General features: G+C 31.8%; 1 protein-coding gene across 6 annotated transcripts; it reads left to right on the forward strand.

The window, feature by feature from the left end:
• Positions 1–5,598: 5,598 nt before the first annotated feature.
• On the forward strand, positions 5,599–14,672 carry LOC146930864 (uncharacterized). Of its 6 annotated transcripts, XM_085702303.1 has the most exons (12): positions 5,599–5,660; positions 6,103–6,273; positions 6,795–7,320; positions 7,734–7,884; positions 8,406–8,516; positions 9,231–9,310; positions 9,368–9,591; positions 10,012–10,251; positions 10,880–10,949; positions 12,311–12,456; positions 13,462–13,528; positions 14,248–14,672. In XM_085702303.1, the coding sequence occupies exons 2-12, from the start codon at positions 6,133–6,135 to the stop codon at positions 14,394–14,396; spliced, it is 1,905 nt and encodes a 634-aa protein (XP_085558429.1). In that variant the 5' UTR covers positions 5,599–5,660; positions 6,103–6,132; the 3' UTR covers positions 14,397–14,672. The 6 variants fall into 6 exon arrangements, with proteins under 6 accessions (XP_085558429.1, XP_085558426.1, XP_085558425.1 ...); XM_085702300.1 differs by having other exon boundaries at positions 6,092–6,273; positions 9,231–9,591; XM_085702299.1 differs by having other exon boundaries at positions 9,231–9,591.
• Positions 14,673–19,815: the final 5,143 nt, after the last annotated feature.

The following is a 19,815-nucleotide window of genomic DNA, read 5'->3' on the forward strand; positions in this document are numbered from 1 at the left end:
ATGGGCGAACAATCGTGTCATAGGTGCAAGACACACACGGTTCGTGCCACAAGGGCACATGGTCGTGCATGTCATGCAGGACAGGGAAATCTAATACACAAACATACTTACTTTTGATATTACATCATGTATCAAAACATATAAACAACTTCACATTCAACTATCTTTTAACTAAAATCGATAAGGCAAATTCAATTATTCAAAAGAACTTTTTATCATTCCATAAGCAAATACACACTTAAATATGAAATAACAACCTTTAACATTCTAAACTCTCTTTCTATCTTCACCCCTCTTGTATAACCTTCTCTCTCCCCCTTGTTTTTCTTTTTTTAGAAAAAAAAATGAGCGCAGAGAGAGTGTGTACTTAGAAAATGAATTATATACAGTTTTTAATTTTATTTTTTAAACAAAATTTACTTTAAGTAAATTAATTAAATATGTGATTTTTTTATCGAAAAAAGATATTTGGTTTTTAATTTATAATATTGTAAATTTACATAAAATCAAATCTTAACCTAATTTTAACCTAATCTTCGATTAGCCTCTTATATAAGTGGTCACGCTAACACTTTTGACAGAAGTTGTGAGCACCATCGTCGTTTTCCAAAAGCATGATGGTCCCTCTATCTAGGTGCATATGGATCAAAGGTTAGATCAATTGAAATTTCATTCTAATCAAACAACCACGGTACATACGACTAATCACAAGTCTTTTTTTTTTTTTTTCTGTCATTGAAGTTATCTATTTGTTTTTGTTGGATTGTTTTCTCCTATTTAATGTTGTATTTTTTTCTCCCAACTAGATCTATGAGCGTCGAAACAAAACTCGATTTACGGGCTATCATCATGGACGGCATATATCTAAGGAAATCATCAATGGTGTCTTACTTATGTTTCTACTCATTTTTTTTGTTTCGATCTATGAGAATGTCCAGCGTAATCTTCAACGAGTGTGATTTCTTTGATTAATTTTAGTAAAATTTTGCACATGAAAGATGATATGATTTTGTCTTGTTAAAAAAGGTAATAATTATGAAACTAATAGATGTTCATCACCAATATATTTTCATTTGAATTGATTAATTTTATTATGATATAGTAACATTTATTTTTCATTTGATTTTGCAGGTAATTTCATCTCTTTGACATAGTTTAGTGAGTGGTTGGTAATTGTTTTTCACATTTTTTTGATACTTTATATTTTTATTATATAATATTATCCATATTTTTCGTTACAGTATTGAAAACCAATTTATGTGAATTATGAATATTTAGATCTCATCGGTATATCTATCAAGCTATTCATTACCTTGGAGTCATTTAAAAGTACTTTTTTCCATTGTTCAACATGACGTAGATAAAAAAAAAATTATATTTAGAATTTTTCTTAAACAATATGTATTTTTTTATGATCTATATTTTTGCCTTGTTTCCCCATCGTATCACATTTTTTGCATCCCCTTTTCCATGTTTTTCTTTCTATTGTTTTTTATTTCACATACTTCCTATGGTTGGATGGGAGAGGATCATTGTCTTTTCTTAAATTCTTATCTGAAGGAAGGATCACATTATAATATATATATATATATATATATATAAATCACAAAACCATCATCACTAGCTTCTCTATTTTAGGGGTCGCTACCTTCTCTATTGTTTAAAATTTCAAGCCTCTCCCACAAATACAATTTTTTTCCATCCCTACGCTAATTTATTATTATCACTCTTGAACTTAACTTCAAAATTTGTCTCATTCCATTCACTTATTAGTATCACCATACACACACAAAAAAAAAAATTGTAGACACCAAAAGTTTTAGACATTTCATAATCCTAATGTCATTAATCATTTTTATCTATTGGGTAAACTTTCACAATTTGCTATTTAACAAAAAAATGATTTCATTTATTATTATTTTTTAACAAATAATGATTAATCATTTTTATCTCTTGTGATGATCAACAATATTCCTAGGCCCTGCCTTACACACCATTCTGCTTTGCTCACATTCTATCATATCCTAGGCAGGTACTTTACAAGCCTTGTGAGTTTGTAAACTCAAGGTAGCCCTCTTTCTCAATTCTCACTCCTATTTTATTGTTATTTTTTTTTTCCATGCTTTGATTACTTTCATTAAACTAACTCTCAAACTCAACAATTAATAATGACAATATTCATATTCATATATTCGATATAATGTTTATTAACCTCATTTGTTGATATTTTGCGAGCTTGTGCATCTGAATCACTGTAAGACATGAAACTAAGTTTTTATTTATGTGAACATGCAACTAAGTATTGTTTTAATGCTTTTTTATTTTGAAATGTACTTTGCATATGTCACGTAAATTGGAGTTCTTGTGCTAGAAACGAACTCATTAGCAGTTTTTCATTATTCAATCCAATTGATCATGATGATGATTCTTAATTGGTTGTGAAAAGTGATTTTGACATTGAAATTTCCATGCTCCATGATTGTTTAGAAGATGGGGGTACGACATATACTATGGCATGACTACATGGATTTTATAATTTTTGTTTAGCATAACTTCATGATAAAGTATGTTTCATTTTTGTTGGATTTGGTTTGCCATCCCTACTTTTCAATGATTGATTGATTACTAGTCTTTTAACTTTTGTATAGTTTATATAAAAGAATCTTAGTTATTTCGAGAGATTAGTCTCCAAAGTTGTACACGTGGCACACCTTAGGTTACAAACTAAACCTATTTTATATGTAATGAAGCAAAATACATTATTTTAATTTTATAATGCAACCACCAATCATTTACCCCTTATTGATTACCGATTTTCAAGTATAACTTTTCCTTTTCCAACTTTGTTTTTGCAGGATTGAGAGGAAAGCAAAATGTTCACCATGGAACCATTTCATCATCTGTTATCATCATGGTACTTCTCACACTCATCCTATACAAGCATGTTGTCAACAACCACTCAAATCCAAAATATTCAAGTTTAGACATGATGAGAGGTTTAAAGAACACCAACAATGTTGATAAAAACATCAACCATAATTTCGCGTAAAAGTTTTTGAAACAATGAAGGAAGAAAAAACAGGGAAATCATCACAATTGCACTGAATGATGCGACCTGAATGCCAAGGTTACGTGAAGGGTGTGATGCTAAAAATGGCGAGCGAAATACTTGAACGCGGTCATATACATATTCAGGAAGGATTAAATGACAATCATTTGAAAGTTAGACGAAGACTGACATCATGAATTCTCAAAGCTTTTCATCATTTGAATTGATGGAGAGGAGGAAATCAAGAATTTTGTAACAACTAACAACAATTGTGATTTCTTTGATTAAATGAGTAAATTGGGGAATATAACTAATAGGATCTCAAGATTCTTCTTCCTTTTCTTCTTCTTCTTCTCACTTTAGTTTTACCATGTTTTTATTTCTTTCGGTGTTTTTTTTTTGTTGTAAAATTTGCTTTATTTTGGTTTATGCAAATTATGATGAGGAGGAGGAAGTTGAAGAAGAAGTTTACCATAAGAAAGGTGAAGATCATGATGAAGTGAACAATTTAACATTTTTTATTTTATTTTTAATAAAAATTTAATTAAAAAAATGAATTTGTGTTGATATGGACTGACCAACTCAGCATCAAGATGGCTATATAAGCCCATTTTAACATTGTTTGACAGATAAGGATAACAATATCAATGTTGTGTTGCTTAAAAGGATTAATTTGGAACAAAAAGAACTTAAAGGAAGACCAATGTATTACAAACATTAAATTTAAAAGACACTTAGTGTAATTTGACTTGACTTTATTATACATTTCCTTTGATAGTTGGTGGCCTGATCCGAAATCCATACCTCTGCAAAAGTTTTAAAAATTTAGGCACAATGTTCCCAATGCAAAATGCTCATCACAGCTTTTTTTAAGTTAACCGTCTGATTTTCGGGGAAAAAAGCTCTGATAATCTGAAGTTTGACTCGAAGATAAGTAAAGTCTGATAAAAAAAAATTTAACCCAAATTTCAAACTTGTTCTCTTGAACAATTCGGCTCATTACAATTTACAAACTCACAAGCAGAATGCACCGTAAAATTTCATCCTCAATGACAAAACACTCCTTGAAATTTACAAACTTATAATGCAAAAATTGTGAAAATACTTCATATGACATCTCACTAAATCACAATATCATTTAAGGTCGGTGATGGATTCAAAACTGATGATTTGCGGGGACAATATTTTATACGATAAACATTTATAGAAATTTTTTAGCAACGCTCAAATGTTAAAGCAATAACATCATTATCATTGAACAAAATAATTGAGATTGATAATTCTATAAACAATCATGGGGATACACTTGATCTGTATATGGGAAAAATAACCCACAAATAACTGGAGTATATTATTACAAAAATATGTGTGAATTCGTTACTCATAAACTGTAACCCTGAGCGTGTAAACCCTTGTTTTTGTTTCAAGCTCATCTCACTGAAATCGTGTTTTCCAGAAATTGATTGAGGGATTCTATATTACCATTTTTCAGTCAATTCTACAAACTTTGTTTCAATCTGTCACATGCAAAGCAAGATATTCTAAAAATGGTTGTAAAAAGGGCCACATAAAAGGGGTTGCCGGAGCCGGGGAGAGAGAGCGGGAGAGTAGAAATGCAAATTGATTTGGGGCTAGAGTTAGGTCATTGAATCAAATGATCATACTAAGCCAAATTCACATGGATGTTTAAGATGTTTTTAGCTTTGACGGAATAATCATGGTGTTAAGTTGTAAGGGGTTTATCTAACCATTTTAAGATACCTTGGGGGAGGTTAATGTCAAATTTAAAACCAAAGGGGGTGTTTTTATCGTTTGAAAAGACCTCAGGGGAGGTCAGTGTAATTTCCCCTTATTAAAATCATTAATTATTTTTTTATACAATTATTAATCGAGTTCGCCAAAAATACAATTTACTTAATTGACTTTTCTTTCTTTCTATAATTAACAAACGTGTTTATCACGTTTGTCTGACTAAACATATGTTTGTTTTCGTGCGTTACAGTTTTCTTTAAACGTATTAGACCCGTCATCGTTTAACTCAACACCTTAAAAGAGCTACTTAAAAGTAGACCATTTTAACCAACCGTGGTTAACTTAAAAAAAGAAAATTACTATTTCATTAATTTATAGTCCAAATTCAACCAACCCCACAATTTCAAAAATCCCAATTCAGGATTTTAGTCCTAAGTTTTTATACACATGATTAAAGATGAAACCCTACCCCCATCTATATAGAGAGAGACAAAAATACCCAAAACACTAGAACAAATATAAAAAGTGCTCTTCTAATATATCCCCAAATACAAATATTCTTTGGTGAATACGTATATTTTTTTGTCTCGTATCTATCAATTGTTATTTTCTTTGACTTCAGTACTTTGACTACTACACTCGAATCTCTCACTCTCACTGTATGTATTTTTTTTTTTTTTCATTTTCAATTTAATCTCCGAATTATTTTTTTTTAATAAATAAGTGTTGCTTTTTGTTTTTGGTTGGTTTCAGATTATTCGATTATATAAACTTTGTTACATGCATTCATTTACTTCGAAACATTGAAGCCAACCAAACAGGTTCAGTTCAAAGGTGCAAACCTTAAACATTGTCTCAGGTAAACCTTAATTTCTGTCACTTTTCCAACATCCATGTTTCTTAAAGTATGTTTTTTCGAGATCACACAACATGCATGCTCAATCAGAAACTTTTTTGTTGTTAATTTGATAGCTTTTTAATGTGCTTAATTTTCATCATGTGATAATAATGTGAATTCTATTTGGGATACAATTTGTGTATTTTAATTTTGTATTGACCCTCTGGTTCCAAAGGGGTTCTGATAATCCGGAGTTCGGTGTCTGGTCAATAATTGTTTCAGTCAGGATTCTACAATTTGTGCATTTTTCTATGGTTTTTTTAATTTTATTTTTTAATTAAATAATGTTTTTTGAGAATGTTGATAGTTTGTGGTGTTCCCTCTTTCATGCATGTGTACTTTGATGTGTGTGTTTTATTGGGTTTTTGTGTGTATGTGGAAATTGATACCAGAAGGGTTTTAGGTTTTCAGAATCATTGGATAGAACAACAACATGGTTGCTTCATCAGATGTGTGTCCAACTGAGGATGCAATTCAGGTGTTTCTACAACATTTGGTTGATCCATTGCTGCCAGAAAAAGCTTCGGTTCGAGATAATCCCACAGCTTCTCAACAGCAAGTAATTGCCAAACAGGTGTGTTTTCTGCTTTTATTATAATCTAATTCAAAGATTAAGCTGTGGTTTATTTGAACGCATTGCTGGTTTATGTTGTACAGTTTCTCTGTTTGGTTAGTTTTATAACTTGTCTAGAGGATTGTTTGAAATGTTTAGGGATTTTGTATGCATTTTATGGTTTCCTTACATTACAGATTGTAACTACATTACTTGTATGTTAAATTAGTTTTCCCGAATGGAATGAAACCGATCGGTTATACATAATGTTTTCAACTCTTTAAACAACCTTCGATCTGCGGTTAATAATATTTGACATACTTAGCTCAAGAGGAATCACTGTTCAAACAACATTTGATTAAGTTGATGTTCTAAAATAATTCCTGCCATTATCATCACCAAATGAAAAGAAAAAAAAAGTTGATTATAATCTATAAGTTACAAGTCGTACACATATATGCTTATTGATATATAGGGATGTGTTTGGCCATCTTCTCTGGTTAGTTACTGATTTTTCTGTTTTTGACGTTGTCGGTTTTTAGGTGCATTCTGTTGTCTTGTTGTACAACTACTACCACAGGAAACAGCATCCAGAACTAGAATATCTGCCATTTAACGAATTTTGCAAGTTGATTGTGGTTCTGAGGCCACCTTTATTGGCATATATGAAATTCATGCAAAAGATAAATGAAGTAGAGCTCATAGATGTGGAGAAGCAGCTATCATTGACAGAAAAAGGGATTATGGATGCATGTGATATCTGTAACTGTTTAGATGCATCAAAGAATGTTCCTAATATCGAGGGATGGCCCATATCGAAAGTTTCTGTCCTTTTAATCGACAGCAAGAAGGAGAACTGCTTTTTGCTGTTTGGTTCCATCACTGAGGAGGTATGGTCCGTGGTTGAAAAAAGTATAGACACCTCCAGCCAAAATTCTGAAGTCTCAACAGAAACAAAAAATACATACAAAAGGAGAAGAGTCATTAGAAAGCCTGCAAAAGATGAAGTAAAAGTTGATGAAGATAGACTTTTGCAAGTCGGGTATTCTGCTGTGAAGGAAGCTGCAGGTAACCATTTTTATTATTACGAAAAGATCGCAGTGGCTTTGCAACAGCTGTAATTTAGTTTTAAGTTTGTATTTATGCATAAATTGGCATCACAGATTAAAGGACGTATAAAGATTTTCCACCTTCCCAATTTATTTTAACAAGTGATGATGTCAATCACAAAGGTGCATTAGTACATTCGTCATGATGAATACATAGGGTTTCTGTTCCAATCTATTTGAGGTTATTGTTGTTTCGACACTTTGTTCTATCCTTCTTCCCTCTGAATAAAATTTTATTTTCTATACAAAAGAATAAGATGTCACTGCTTCATATCTGTGCCTGTTAGTTAATGTATCATTATCTCTGAATTTTAGCTTTGACAAAGGATTTCTGATATGTGAATAGCTGATGATTTGTGTACTATGGTACAGGTATCGATAACACTGATATTATGCTTTTGGGAAGCTACACTGTCTATTCTCAAAGCAAAGAAAAGGAAGCTTCTCGCTTTTATATAATGCAGTGCTCCCAGTCAATCAATCAGGAGGTTATTAAAGTTCCCCTCAAGGATGTAATTGAAAGGTTTGTTTTAATTGTTATCGTTTTGCTATTGGCGGATTACTCAGGTCTCAAGGATGAATGGCATTAATGTCGCCAGTTTTCCCATTGATAAGATAATGAGGCCTGTTTCCGTAAGGCATTCCAGTGGAATCTTTTTTGATATGCTGAATCAAATATACTACCTTAATGTGTCACTCACTACTAAATCAAAGTCTTCGAGAATTAATTGACATGTTAACCTTCCGTTTTATTTTTTAAAATAATTTTGACAAAGGTTTTGAATAGACATGATTATTAGCCGGTATGTTGCAATCTTATTATGAAGGTGTACGTAAGAGATCATCATAGAATGATGTCTCCTGTAATTAGGGATATGCACATTCTGTGTACCTTGGTGTATTTGTTGGTTGTTTGGATTTAGTTCTTTGAAATTTGTCCCTATACTTTGGAATAATCTGATAATCACAGAAGTAAAACGGATAGTTAATAAACTTGGCATATGCTTCTGATTAACATTTACATCTTCTTCTTTTTTTGCATAGCTTGCAAGGTCCTTTGGTCAAAAGGAGTTCTAGCAGTTGGACGATCACTCCTGTGGTGGTTTACTTCCATGTGCTTCCTTATTCTGAAGTTATCTCACAGGGGATTTCTAGGTTGGTGCGGTTCTCCTTTTTGAAAAACTTTGTTTATGCCAATTTAGCAGTAGTTTGCTCATTATATTCCATAAGTGATGCTATTTTAGTTTATGCTTCATGACTTCATCAAATATACTTATTGACTGAAGCTCTTAAGTTTGGAAACCTGTGAGAACTGAGAATAAGGGGAAAAGTACGACTAATATGTGCTATGTACAACCAATTTTAGTGACAACGATTACACGTAGACCGTTGTAAATTATAAGCACTTCTAAAATACTGATATCATGGCACCTTTGGTGTGAGTCTATGTTGATGCTTTTACATTTTTAAATACAAATTGTGGGATTTGCTAACTACCTCAATTATTTAAAAAGCTTTGTGGTTCTTCTATCTTCAAGCCTTGATCCCTAGTCCCTACAGTATTTAAAGAGATTCTTTAGTGTAAACATTTTTTCTTAGAATTACCATCTACTGCAAGCTATAAAGCAAGGTTAATGTATGAGGATCCTAAATACTGTTGGACCCTGTTGCTCGTACAGTCTCACTTGTATGGCTGCACGCTTGCATGGTTTGAAGAAATGGATTTTAAGCTCATCCATTTATTGTCCGTATCAAAGCCATTATACATAATGTTTCTCTAGTCATCGCTTCCATTTTATATTTTCTTTGACAACTGTTTGTGTGATACATTGTGGCTAACTACTTGTGTAATATATTTTACCTTGGCAGAAATAAATTCTCATATAGTTTACAAGATTTGAGGGTAGTGGAGAAAAATATAATGGTCGACAGCCCTGAAGTGACAGAGTCCTATATAAGTAAGGACTTGGATTCTGGTATTTATAGTAAACCAAGTGAGGGTGATATTGAAATGCATGAGCAGAAAGAGAACAATGGAAGTTGTACACTTAGACCATGTGATTCTATCATGGAGACCCATGAAATGGATGTGAACAAATCTTCAATTTATCCATCTCAAAATAAAGAAAAATGCCAGAAGATCACCAATGCTATACAATTTGGTGAACATCAGGAAGAAAACAATCCATCTGTGCAGTTTAAATCCAATGGCTCTGGCAATGCTATTCAGGTCTGGGACTATTTGTAGAAAGTAGTAGGAAAAACACTGTCATGTTTATTATTGCAGTCTAAAACTGTTTATATAGGAGAGATTTCACAATATCTACCCAAAAAATTTATAACGCTGGGTTGCCCCCTTAATATCTATCCGAAAAATTCTTTTGGTATGCATGGCTATGCTCTTGGTTTCCTATACTTCATCGAAACATTTAGTTATAAATTTCATATTCTATTATCAAGTTCAGTTAAATTGATCTTTTTAAAGATTTCAAAGGATCATCATAATTGTGTTTCTGATCAAAAAATAGTTTTCTAAATGAGCAGCATTTCAATGTTTATAATCTCATCGTAACAATGCTTTTAAACGAGATGCCCCTCAATGCTTGAGTCATTTGTTTATTAATCTTGCTGAATGTCATTGCTTTGACAGGCTATGAAGATTGACTCGACAAGGATGCTCAACGGTAAAGGCGGAGTCAACAATATTGCTTCTTGCAGCAAACTTTGTGCTAATAAGCCAAATACCTCATATGAAAAAGACACAAAAGGTGCATGTACTCCAAGTTCAAATCATTCTAACTCAGATAAAGAGAAACCCCAAAGTCTTCAAGATTCAAAGAAGAGACTGCGAACTGCTATATCTTCTCTAATAAGAAAGAGGAATGAGCTGGTAAAACTCTTTGCATTGCTTTTTTCTTTCTAATGACAATAATGTTTTATACTCTATACCCATTTCAGTAGCTATGCATGTGCACTTAAATACGAATATACTTTGTTGTGGAAAGTCAGTGAGATAGAAACAAATACAGAATAGAGAAAATAGAGTGACAGGGTGGAGTCTGTACATTATTGACAAAAAGGTGATGAACAGGGAGAATCTTCCCCCAGAGTTTTCCCTTCCGACTGAGCTATTGCTCTTTCCAAATGAATGAATACCTCTTAGTTACAGTGGATGGATCCCATATATAACTAATTGTTCATATGAAGCCTACTTACTAACTACTCCAATAACTAACTCAACCAACTCCTTTTATTCTGACATGTGTAAGACTTAACCATTTTTTACATATAAGAATATCGAGTGGCATGTAGTTTACAATTTACACTCCCATATAAGAATATTATAGTCAATATTCTTTGGACCATGACAGTAGTATTCTGCTTTTTTCACCCATTGACTGCTCTCTCGGTCATACATGACTGGTTTAACTTTATTTTGAAATTAACTTCTCACCGCTACTTTTGAATGCCAAAAAAACTATATTTGCACTCATCTTAGACTTATTTATATCATTCAGGCCCTTCAGCAGCGCAAGATAGAGGGTGAGATCGCTAGTGTTGATGAACAAATTCTGAGAATGTTAACTGGTATGCTTTCCTTACACTGGTGTTCTTTGTTTTGCTTCCTGGGTTCATTATTCTATCAGTATGACTTTTCTCCCTTTATTGTGTTTCTTGGAGTGTATCTTCTCTTTGTTGTTTTTTATGATAGTTTTACTTTTCTATTTCAAACACTCAAGCAGATCTGATGCTAGTTTAGGCATTGGTTACTGGCTTCTAATATGCACTTTGCCCTGGTTCACAATTAAAACTAGTCGTATGATTCTGTGGTGTTAATTGGTAAGGCATTGGTTCAATAAATTCCACTTTGCTTCTTTTTTTCCATGAAGAATGTATGGGGTTGGGATCTCATGAACTCAACTATTTTCTTTTTGGGGGATATGGTGGTGCCAATTAAAGAGTGAAAAACAAATGTTCTTTGAGCGTAAGGTTTTGAGAGACCCAAGAACATTTTAATGACATGTGATGAAATGACTAAAGGGAGTCAAAGTATAGCCAAAGCAACACTAGGAGAAGTGAAGGGGTTTCAGCTTTGGGTTAAAGAGAGTAAAGGTTTTTGGTCGTGGGGACATTATACAACAAAAATTGACAGTTAAAAAGCAGTGTTATAAAACATGATATTTGTTTAAAAATGAAGAAAATTGAAATAAATATAAAGTAGCTAAGCAAGACAACAAGAAGGCGATAAGAAATAGACAAGAGCATTCGATAGTTTATGCTAGTTCTTAGGCACTGAAAACAGGGAACGGATTAGTAAAAAAAGGGGAAGCATAGTATCTAGAATCTTGCTAAAGTAGGGAAAGAAAAACAAGAGACTTGAACTAGTTGAGGTGCATTGGTGACGAAAAGGGAAAATCATGTCACAGAACAAGATATCAATGAAAGGTGTTTAGAGTATTTTTAATACTTCATAATGAAGAACACTAGTATTTTTTGAACTTCAATAGACTTAACATGAGTGATGAGGATCAAAATTACTTCTACTACTGAAGAGTTTGATAATCTGAAGAGAAAATTGAAGAGGATGAGAAATGGTAATGACATAATGTAAATGGATTAGATGATATACCTATTGTGGTATGCAAAGGGTTAGGAGAGAATGTAAAAAAATTGTGCAGTAAGATGTAAGAAAAAAAAGTTCTTTATTAAAGAATATGAATGTACATGGAATCTCCATTTGCTAGAACCTAGCAAAAATTACCTTTGGTAACCCTCTCCCAACTCCCTTTTCCTCTTCTTTTTCCCTCCAACTGCGACCAAACTAATGACAACTGTTTGTTAGCTCCTCTGACTAACCCATTCTCTAATTCAGACCTACATTTACTCTTTTGTCCAAGTTATAGATGAATAACCATTGAGTTTATTTTGTGTCTTGTTGATACACGTAGATGGGAAAGATGACTTTGTATCAATGATAGAATGCATTATGGAAGGCTGCAATGATGTATCGGTAATAAATCAAGAAGGGACAGGTGGACAACAAAGCCTCCCCCTTAAGAGGAAAGATTTGTCGGAGGCACAAAGTTCATGCAAGGCAAGACATTCCACTTACTTGCTAATTTTTGCATTTGAATTTTTTATGACTAAACTGAACCTGGAAACATGGTTCGATGCATTATCTGTCATACATCATATATTAGGGCTATGGCTGTATAGTTTTGTTCACACAGGATTAAATTGTTATTTTAAATTTCTTGGAAGCATTGTTGCTGGCTTAGACACAAATATGATATAATGCTGAAACTGAAATGAATCAATTTAAAATATAAATATGTTGGGTATAGAACCTAATTAATAGATGCATATGGAGTGCTACCAACACTCTTTCCACCATTTTTTCACTATTAGCTGAAATTCATTTGAGTCCCATGAATTTATTTGGAATCCATATCCGAAATAGTGTGATCCACATAAATTTCAACCAATAGTAGAGATAGTGCCGGTAGCACTTCTCATTCTCCTAGATGCATTGATAAATAATCAAGAAGAAACAATGCATTATATTATAAAAAAGTTTCTTATGACACAATTAAAGGGGAAATATATAGCTTTACTAACAAAGCAGATTGATCCCTATTCACACCCAGACAACTAAAATTAATTTCTGCCGAAGTCTTGAATTATGGAGGCCTTTGAGTGATAGATATTATGAATTAAAAGATTTTTTTTCTTCGAGGGGCCGGGGCTGTTTAACAAAGAAAATACATGTTTTCATATATGCATGCGTCCTTGGTTTTATCTTTGCAAATGCATTATATTAACAAAAGCATATGGTGGAGATGTTATTTATCCGTGCGAGCCTTCAAACATAGTTCTTGTTATAGTCTTTAATTTGACATATTACTTATATTTTGTGGCTTTTTTTCCTTGTGTGACCGTTTTCGGGTATATATATTTTGGGAATGGTCTAATATCTTATGAAACATATGCTAGAATCCATAAAATAAAATGCCAGAACATGACTTACTTGACATTACATGCCAATCATCTCCTTTATCTTTTTTGAAAACAACTACTTAGAACTCCCTTTATCTTGCAGGATCTAGATAGCATATGTCATGAAAACAATTGGGTCCTACCAACTTATCATATTTCTCAACCAAACGGTAAGACTGTCTAGTTACTAGATTGTTAAGGTTTAAAAAGTTTATTGAGAAATCCAAAGGATACAAATTTGTCAAGTTTAAAAAATATTATTGGAACTGCTCAATTAGTTGTTATTTGAACGAAAACTCGACAACTTTTGCTGCAATAAACTGAGTGGTTAACGCGGTTCAAAACATACAGTTAGTGTAAGGTTGAGGAATATACTAGGTGTCAAAACTCATTAATAATTAATGTAACTTCATTAACCACGAACTTGGATGTGATTAATCACAATCTTCAGGGTTCTAATCTACATGTAGTTGAACACCTGAGAATTATTAACCACATTTAAATTTGTGGTTAATGACTTTCGGCGCCTGGTATATCCTCCACTAACCATCTACTGAAAATAATTAACCACTTATTTGACGGTACAAAAATCATTTCTCTTCCAAAAAATCATCAAACGTGTAGCAGCATGATCAACCTTTTATTTGTCTGATTCTTTAACCTAGATGTAGAATCTGTCAGCAGCATAAATTATCATGATAAATCAAGTAATGCATTATCAACAACATTTTTTTTAATTATATTTAATGAGATACAGTTGAAATTTTATCATTCCACTTATCGTTGCACTTCCTATTTACCTTAAGATACTTAAAATGTCTATGATAATATTATATTTTGTATCTAGATCTGAATTATCATTTCATTTTGATTGATGTTTCTTTTGAAGGTGGATTGCAAGCCAATGTAACTGTTAATATAAACAAGTTTAAGTGTTCCGATGAGGGTAACTTGTGTCCCACTCCTCTTGAAGCAAGAGAATCAGCTGCTGCTAAGATGTTGAATAAACTGAGAAGTATGGGAATATTAACCAAGTAATGTTGGAAGCATATAAATGCATGCTTCTGTAGTGGCTCTTGGTTTTTGCCTCTAGTGTAGAATATTAACAATATGTAGAAAACTACATGGTCATAACTTATCGTTGTACTCTATGGATTCATCGATGACCATGTGAAATGCGAATTAGTCAATCAAGCTGTATTGCAGTGATTGGCTTATCACCAGTTCTCAGCATGACTTCATGTTCGTTCAGTTACATTGTCATTCCTAGAAAAAATTAACTTGGTATCGACTTCATAGTGCTATTATCCTGCAGGGTTTGGCTTCTTTTGTTTTTACTGCAAAATATTACGAAAATGTTTTCTCAAAATTACAAAGGAAACAGAAAAGCAAAAGATTTTTTCTCTTCCACACTGTGTTTATACCCAATCAAATGATTGGTTATAAAATATGTTGATCAGTTGAATCAACTTCCTTACCTTTTCTTGTCATACATTTGGGAAACTCAGTAACGAAAGTGCAAACTGTTTTTTTTTTGTTCTATGTGCAAAAAAAAAAAATATATTTAGATCTTTGTACAAAGGGAAGGAGGGAATTAGAGAGGCGAAAAAGATATGGAAAATAGAGATAGGAGAGTATCCATAAATAAATAACATGTACAGAAGACCAATCTCCTTTGTTCAGGAATGGATTCACTAATTTTTTTTCTCTCATTTTTCCTCATATTTTCAATCTCAACCCTTAAAATCCTATTTCCCTCTCTTTGATCAAATCAAATTTAAAATTGTAACTCTAAAAATTTAAATGGAGTAAACTATGAGATAACAATAAGTGCTATACTTTTTCTTATATTTGAGACCATCAATTTTATTTTTTTGTTTCTTACATTTGAGACCAGAGGGAGTAGTCAACATTAGACAATAGGGTTTTTTTTTTTATATAGTACTTATGACGTTCTCTTTGGATGGTACTAATGATGTTTAGCTATATTCTATCTAATTTGTGCTGAAAAAATATGTAATTGTCACTTGTTTTGATCATTATCATTAATGTGAATGTTTGTTTATTATTTTTAGTTATGTTTATACACTGTGCACTTATACTATTAATTTTAAATTTAATTTTTTAATAATGTATCGAGGCCGTATTGTATCGGGAATTTTGAAAAATTTCCCGTATCGATGTATCGGTATTGTATCCGTATCATGTCAGGTATCGGGGCTTCATAGATAATCCATCGTATCATACTATTATAAAACTAATATGATATTAAATTTTAATATGGTGAAATTAATTAAAATGTCCTTGGATCAACAAATAAACATTCCTTAAAGGATGTAGATAAAGTCGCAAGTTCAAAATTCGTTATTCATGATATGTGATAATATTGGGAAGTTTACGACATAAATAATATTGTCTATTTTCCATATGTAAGGGAGATTGATTCGTGAGACATCTGATTATCGACGTGTCTTTTTTTTTTTGAGAGAGATCAACGTGTCTTATAAAGCCACGCGTATTGAAATTTTCAAACTTAAATGTGATGACGCAACAAAATGGTTGTGCGGCTGGTAATGGTGTTTTGAGTGATAGCAATGGGATGGTTTTATATGTTGTTGCAACATGTTTGAGAAAGTGTTTTTTTTATTTAGACAATGTTTTGGGGTATTTTGTTTAGTTCAAAATTAGCTTGAACCATAACTTATAAGAAAGTCTTTGTTGAATATGATTCTTGTACTTCTATCATCTCATCGAATGATGGTCGCGTATTTTGGATCATGCTCCCAATATTATTTTGAACTTTTTTGAAGGTTACTCTTCCAAAGTAAAAAAAAAACTAATGTATATCGCTACGGACGACAAATTTATTATATAACAAATAGACGATAAATTTAGTTATCTATGAAATCTCTTATTTGAGTCTTATTGGTGGGAAAAAAATGTTAGCAAGTTTTTCTCGTTTAAATGCTCAAACTCAACTTGATCCAACCCAATTCAACTCAACTTAGTCGAGATTCAACGCAACATATAAGACATCTAAAAGGAAAACATCAAAATAATATCATATGTGGTTTAATCCAAAACAAATGAAAATGATACTTAAGTTGTTTGTTGACACATGATTGTATGCATCACCGTATAAATAACTTGAAACTTCAATAAGATAATTCATATTATAATTTTTGGTGGTATTATCCAATTCATGAATTATTTTTCCTATTGCCCGTGGAGGATGTATGATTTACACTAAACAGGTTCACAAATCCTATTTCAATAGTAACTTAAAACATGAGACTTATAATCTTAATCCATTGATTAGGGTTACAGTTAATAGACTTAAACTCAACACTTTTATTCTAGTTTACTTTATGTTGCAAAAGTGAAAAGGGAAAAAACAAGAAAGAAAAAAATCTTAATATTCATATGGACCATTTACTCAATTAATTTTTTTCAAAAATAATGGAAAAATAATGGAAAAAATTTTGTAAAAACAAAACATTATGTTTCACATTTACTATGATGCAACCCACACTTGTGCAACGGTTATTTTTTTTTTTTTACAACTTGTAAAAACAAAAACAAAAAACATTCAACTTTACTATCATGCAACTTCCAATGTAATAGCAACGTTGTACAACAATCACTTTTTGTTTTTAATTGTATAAATAAAATATTTACAACTTCGTACCCTACATGATATAGTGTTGTTTTCTCGATATTTCATCCAAACGGCCGTTAAAGTCTAATATATTTTTGTCTACATGAATAAGTATAAAAAATTACAATTTTTCATATTATAAAGTATAAAAAATAGTATGGTTGTTATATTTTTTTTTTGAGGGTGTATGGTTGTTATATTTAAAGAACTATAGCTTATTCATTGGTATTTTTGTCTGACTTAAATAATTAATATTGCCCAAACCTACTATCATAACTCTTAAATCAAGTGATAATTAAGATGCAGCTAAGCCGTCTCAAAAACAACAATAACGTCACATAAAGTTGTTGTAAATAACAATTTTTTTTGTAAATATTTTTGCAATTATAGTTTAATGTTTCAAATATATTAATTGTTATCATTGTTATGTAGATAGAGATATTTGCCAAATTGTAAAACATTTGTGTATAAAATACAAACAATTATTTAGAATATGATTACGCTGTTAAAGTCTAATACTTGATAGATTAGAGAAATAAGTATGATTACATCACGAAGTCATGACTTGTCTTGCTAATAAGTACATACAAGGTACATACAAAACAAAGGAGATACAGGAAACTATTGTTGTCAAAATGTCATTTAACATAAAATACAAGATTAACAAAGTTAATCTTCACGACTAAGCAGCCTTTACATTTCCCTTGGTCGTCTGTTTATTTGTAAAATAATAAAAACTACGAAATAAAGATAACATATCAATGAGTTCTTAAATTAGTGCTACATAATATTTTCCATTATTATCTTCTAGCATATGCCTTAATTAAAACTATGTTAATAACAAGTATATATGTGAGATTAAACAAGTAAGGTTGAACATACAAATAAGGTTAAACAACTATTGCAATTGCACATTTCGGTGGAGACCAGAGCTTCATCAGCCCAGACAGGAAGCCAGCCAGTTTTCTCAATACACTGATTACAACAAATGCATATTGTCACATGAGTATTCAACTACTTGTTGTGTAATCACTAACTGAAGGAAAAAAAAAGATAAAAATAAAATAAAAATATCTTTGAATAGACGCATTCAACCATGAAGTTGGTGTCATGATAAATGACAATAATATAAACGAAACATCAAAATTATGATTAAGCTTTGATTAAAATTCCCTGACTTCATTCTCTAGAAAACCACAAAAATACCCAAATACATACAGTTTCTCTCTTTAAAACAATTGGATATTTGTTGCAATAACATCTTCTAACGAAGTCTCCCTAAAGCTTTTTAAAACTCTTAGGTCTTCAAAAACGGTTAAAGATCCATCCATCAATGTTTATATAACAAAAGGTGCTACAATAGTTGTTTGTTTCTTCTTTAATTCTGAATCACACGTGTTCAGTTTCTGCAGAACCACCACTATCAGCTCCAGTTTCCTGATCTGTTTGTTGTTCATGGTGATTCTCACGAAACTTCAAAAAGTTGTCATGTAATGCGAGCTTAAGGAAATTACATACAAAAACATTCCAGCCACTTGTTACCAACTCTTTTTCAAACTCTAATACACCATCAAGTGTCAAAGTCCCGGTTAACTCTTGGATGGGTACGTATTTAAGGTCAGCAGCCATACTTAGAAAGTCACCAAGAGGCCCCGATAGGTGATAGTCCTCTCCTTCATCTTGTATTAAAAATTATGCCTCTGATTTCTTCATCTACATTCCATGATGAATAATGTCAATCAAACAATACTCAACATTACAATGCTTACATACTTATTCCCAGAAGTATTTTTTGCTCACCCTTAACTCCTGACTTGAATCATTCAAGTAACTGCACAAACAACAGGGTGTCATTTTTCTGCTAATTTAAGTAAAATTCAAAAATTCATAAAATTAATAACAAATTATATACCTCTCCCAATAATCAGCGGAACAAGATTCCTTTTCATTTCCATATTTGTAGGTTGTAGATGCTAACACCTTAGAAAATGACTTGTCAATCATTTCCTTCCTGATCTAATAGATTTGTAGGCGGAATTGCCTGTGGAAAGAGTGGAAAAAATGGAAAGAACTATAAACACGGTGATGTCTGTCAAGTGGAGTCTAATAACCAAACCAAGTGAAGTGACACTAGATTGAAATAAAATATACAATAAAAAAATAAGAGCTTACAGAACGCATGCGTCTGAAATATCTACTTTGCATGTCAAACTTGTGATCAGCAATGTTGCTATTATCCACCTCCTGTGGACTAAATGTTTCCAAGCAATTACTCGGACGCTTTCGAGAAAATTAATTAACATAACAGATACTTCAAGAATGAAGCTTTGTTGTTCACTTATCCTTGCCGCAGACTCACGTAATTTTGTACCGAGAGCAAAAAGGTCAGGTTCTAGTACCTCAGAGAATAATTTTTGAATGTCCATAAAAGCTTGGTTTGCAGAAATCATATCTTGCGCAGAACCACCACTCAGGTACAAAGCTTTAGCCAGCTATAAATAATTAGAAACAAAAAATCTGTGTTAATATAATTTATATTATAATTTCATAATACAACAATGTTAATGTTATTATTGGAGAGTTTTGTTGATCATTGTGGTATTATTTTCCAATTCATGAAATATTTTATTTAATTGTCTATAGAGGATATATGATTTACACTAAAAACAAGTTCACAAATCATATTTCAAAAAGTTATAGGCATATGATTTTCTCTAATTATCTTGCGGGTGGCTAATGAAATTGTTATTGTCGTTTAGACATTGTTTTACCCTTTTCAATTTTAAATCTTATAAATAT

Source organism: Medicago sativa, chromosome 4 (genome assembly GCF_051527215.1).
Source record: "Medicago sativa cultivar Bolivia chromosome 4, Bolivia_mono, whole genome shotgun sequence".
Classification (NCBI taxonomy): Eukaryota; Viridiplantae; Streptophyta; class Magnoliopsida; order Fabales; family Fabaceae; genus Medicago; species Medicago sativa.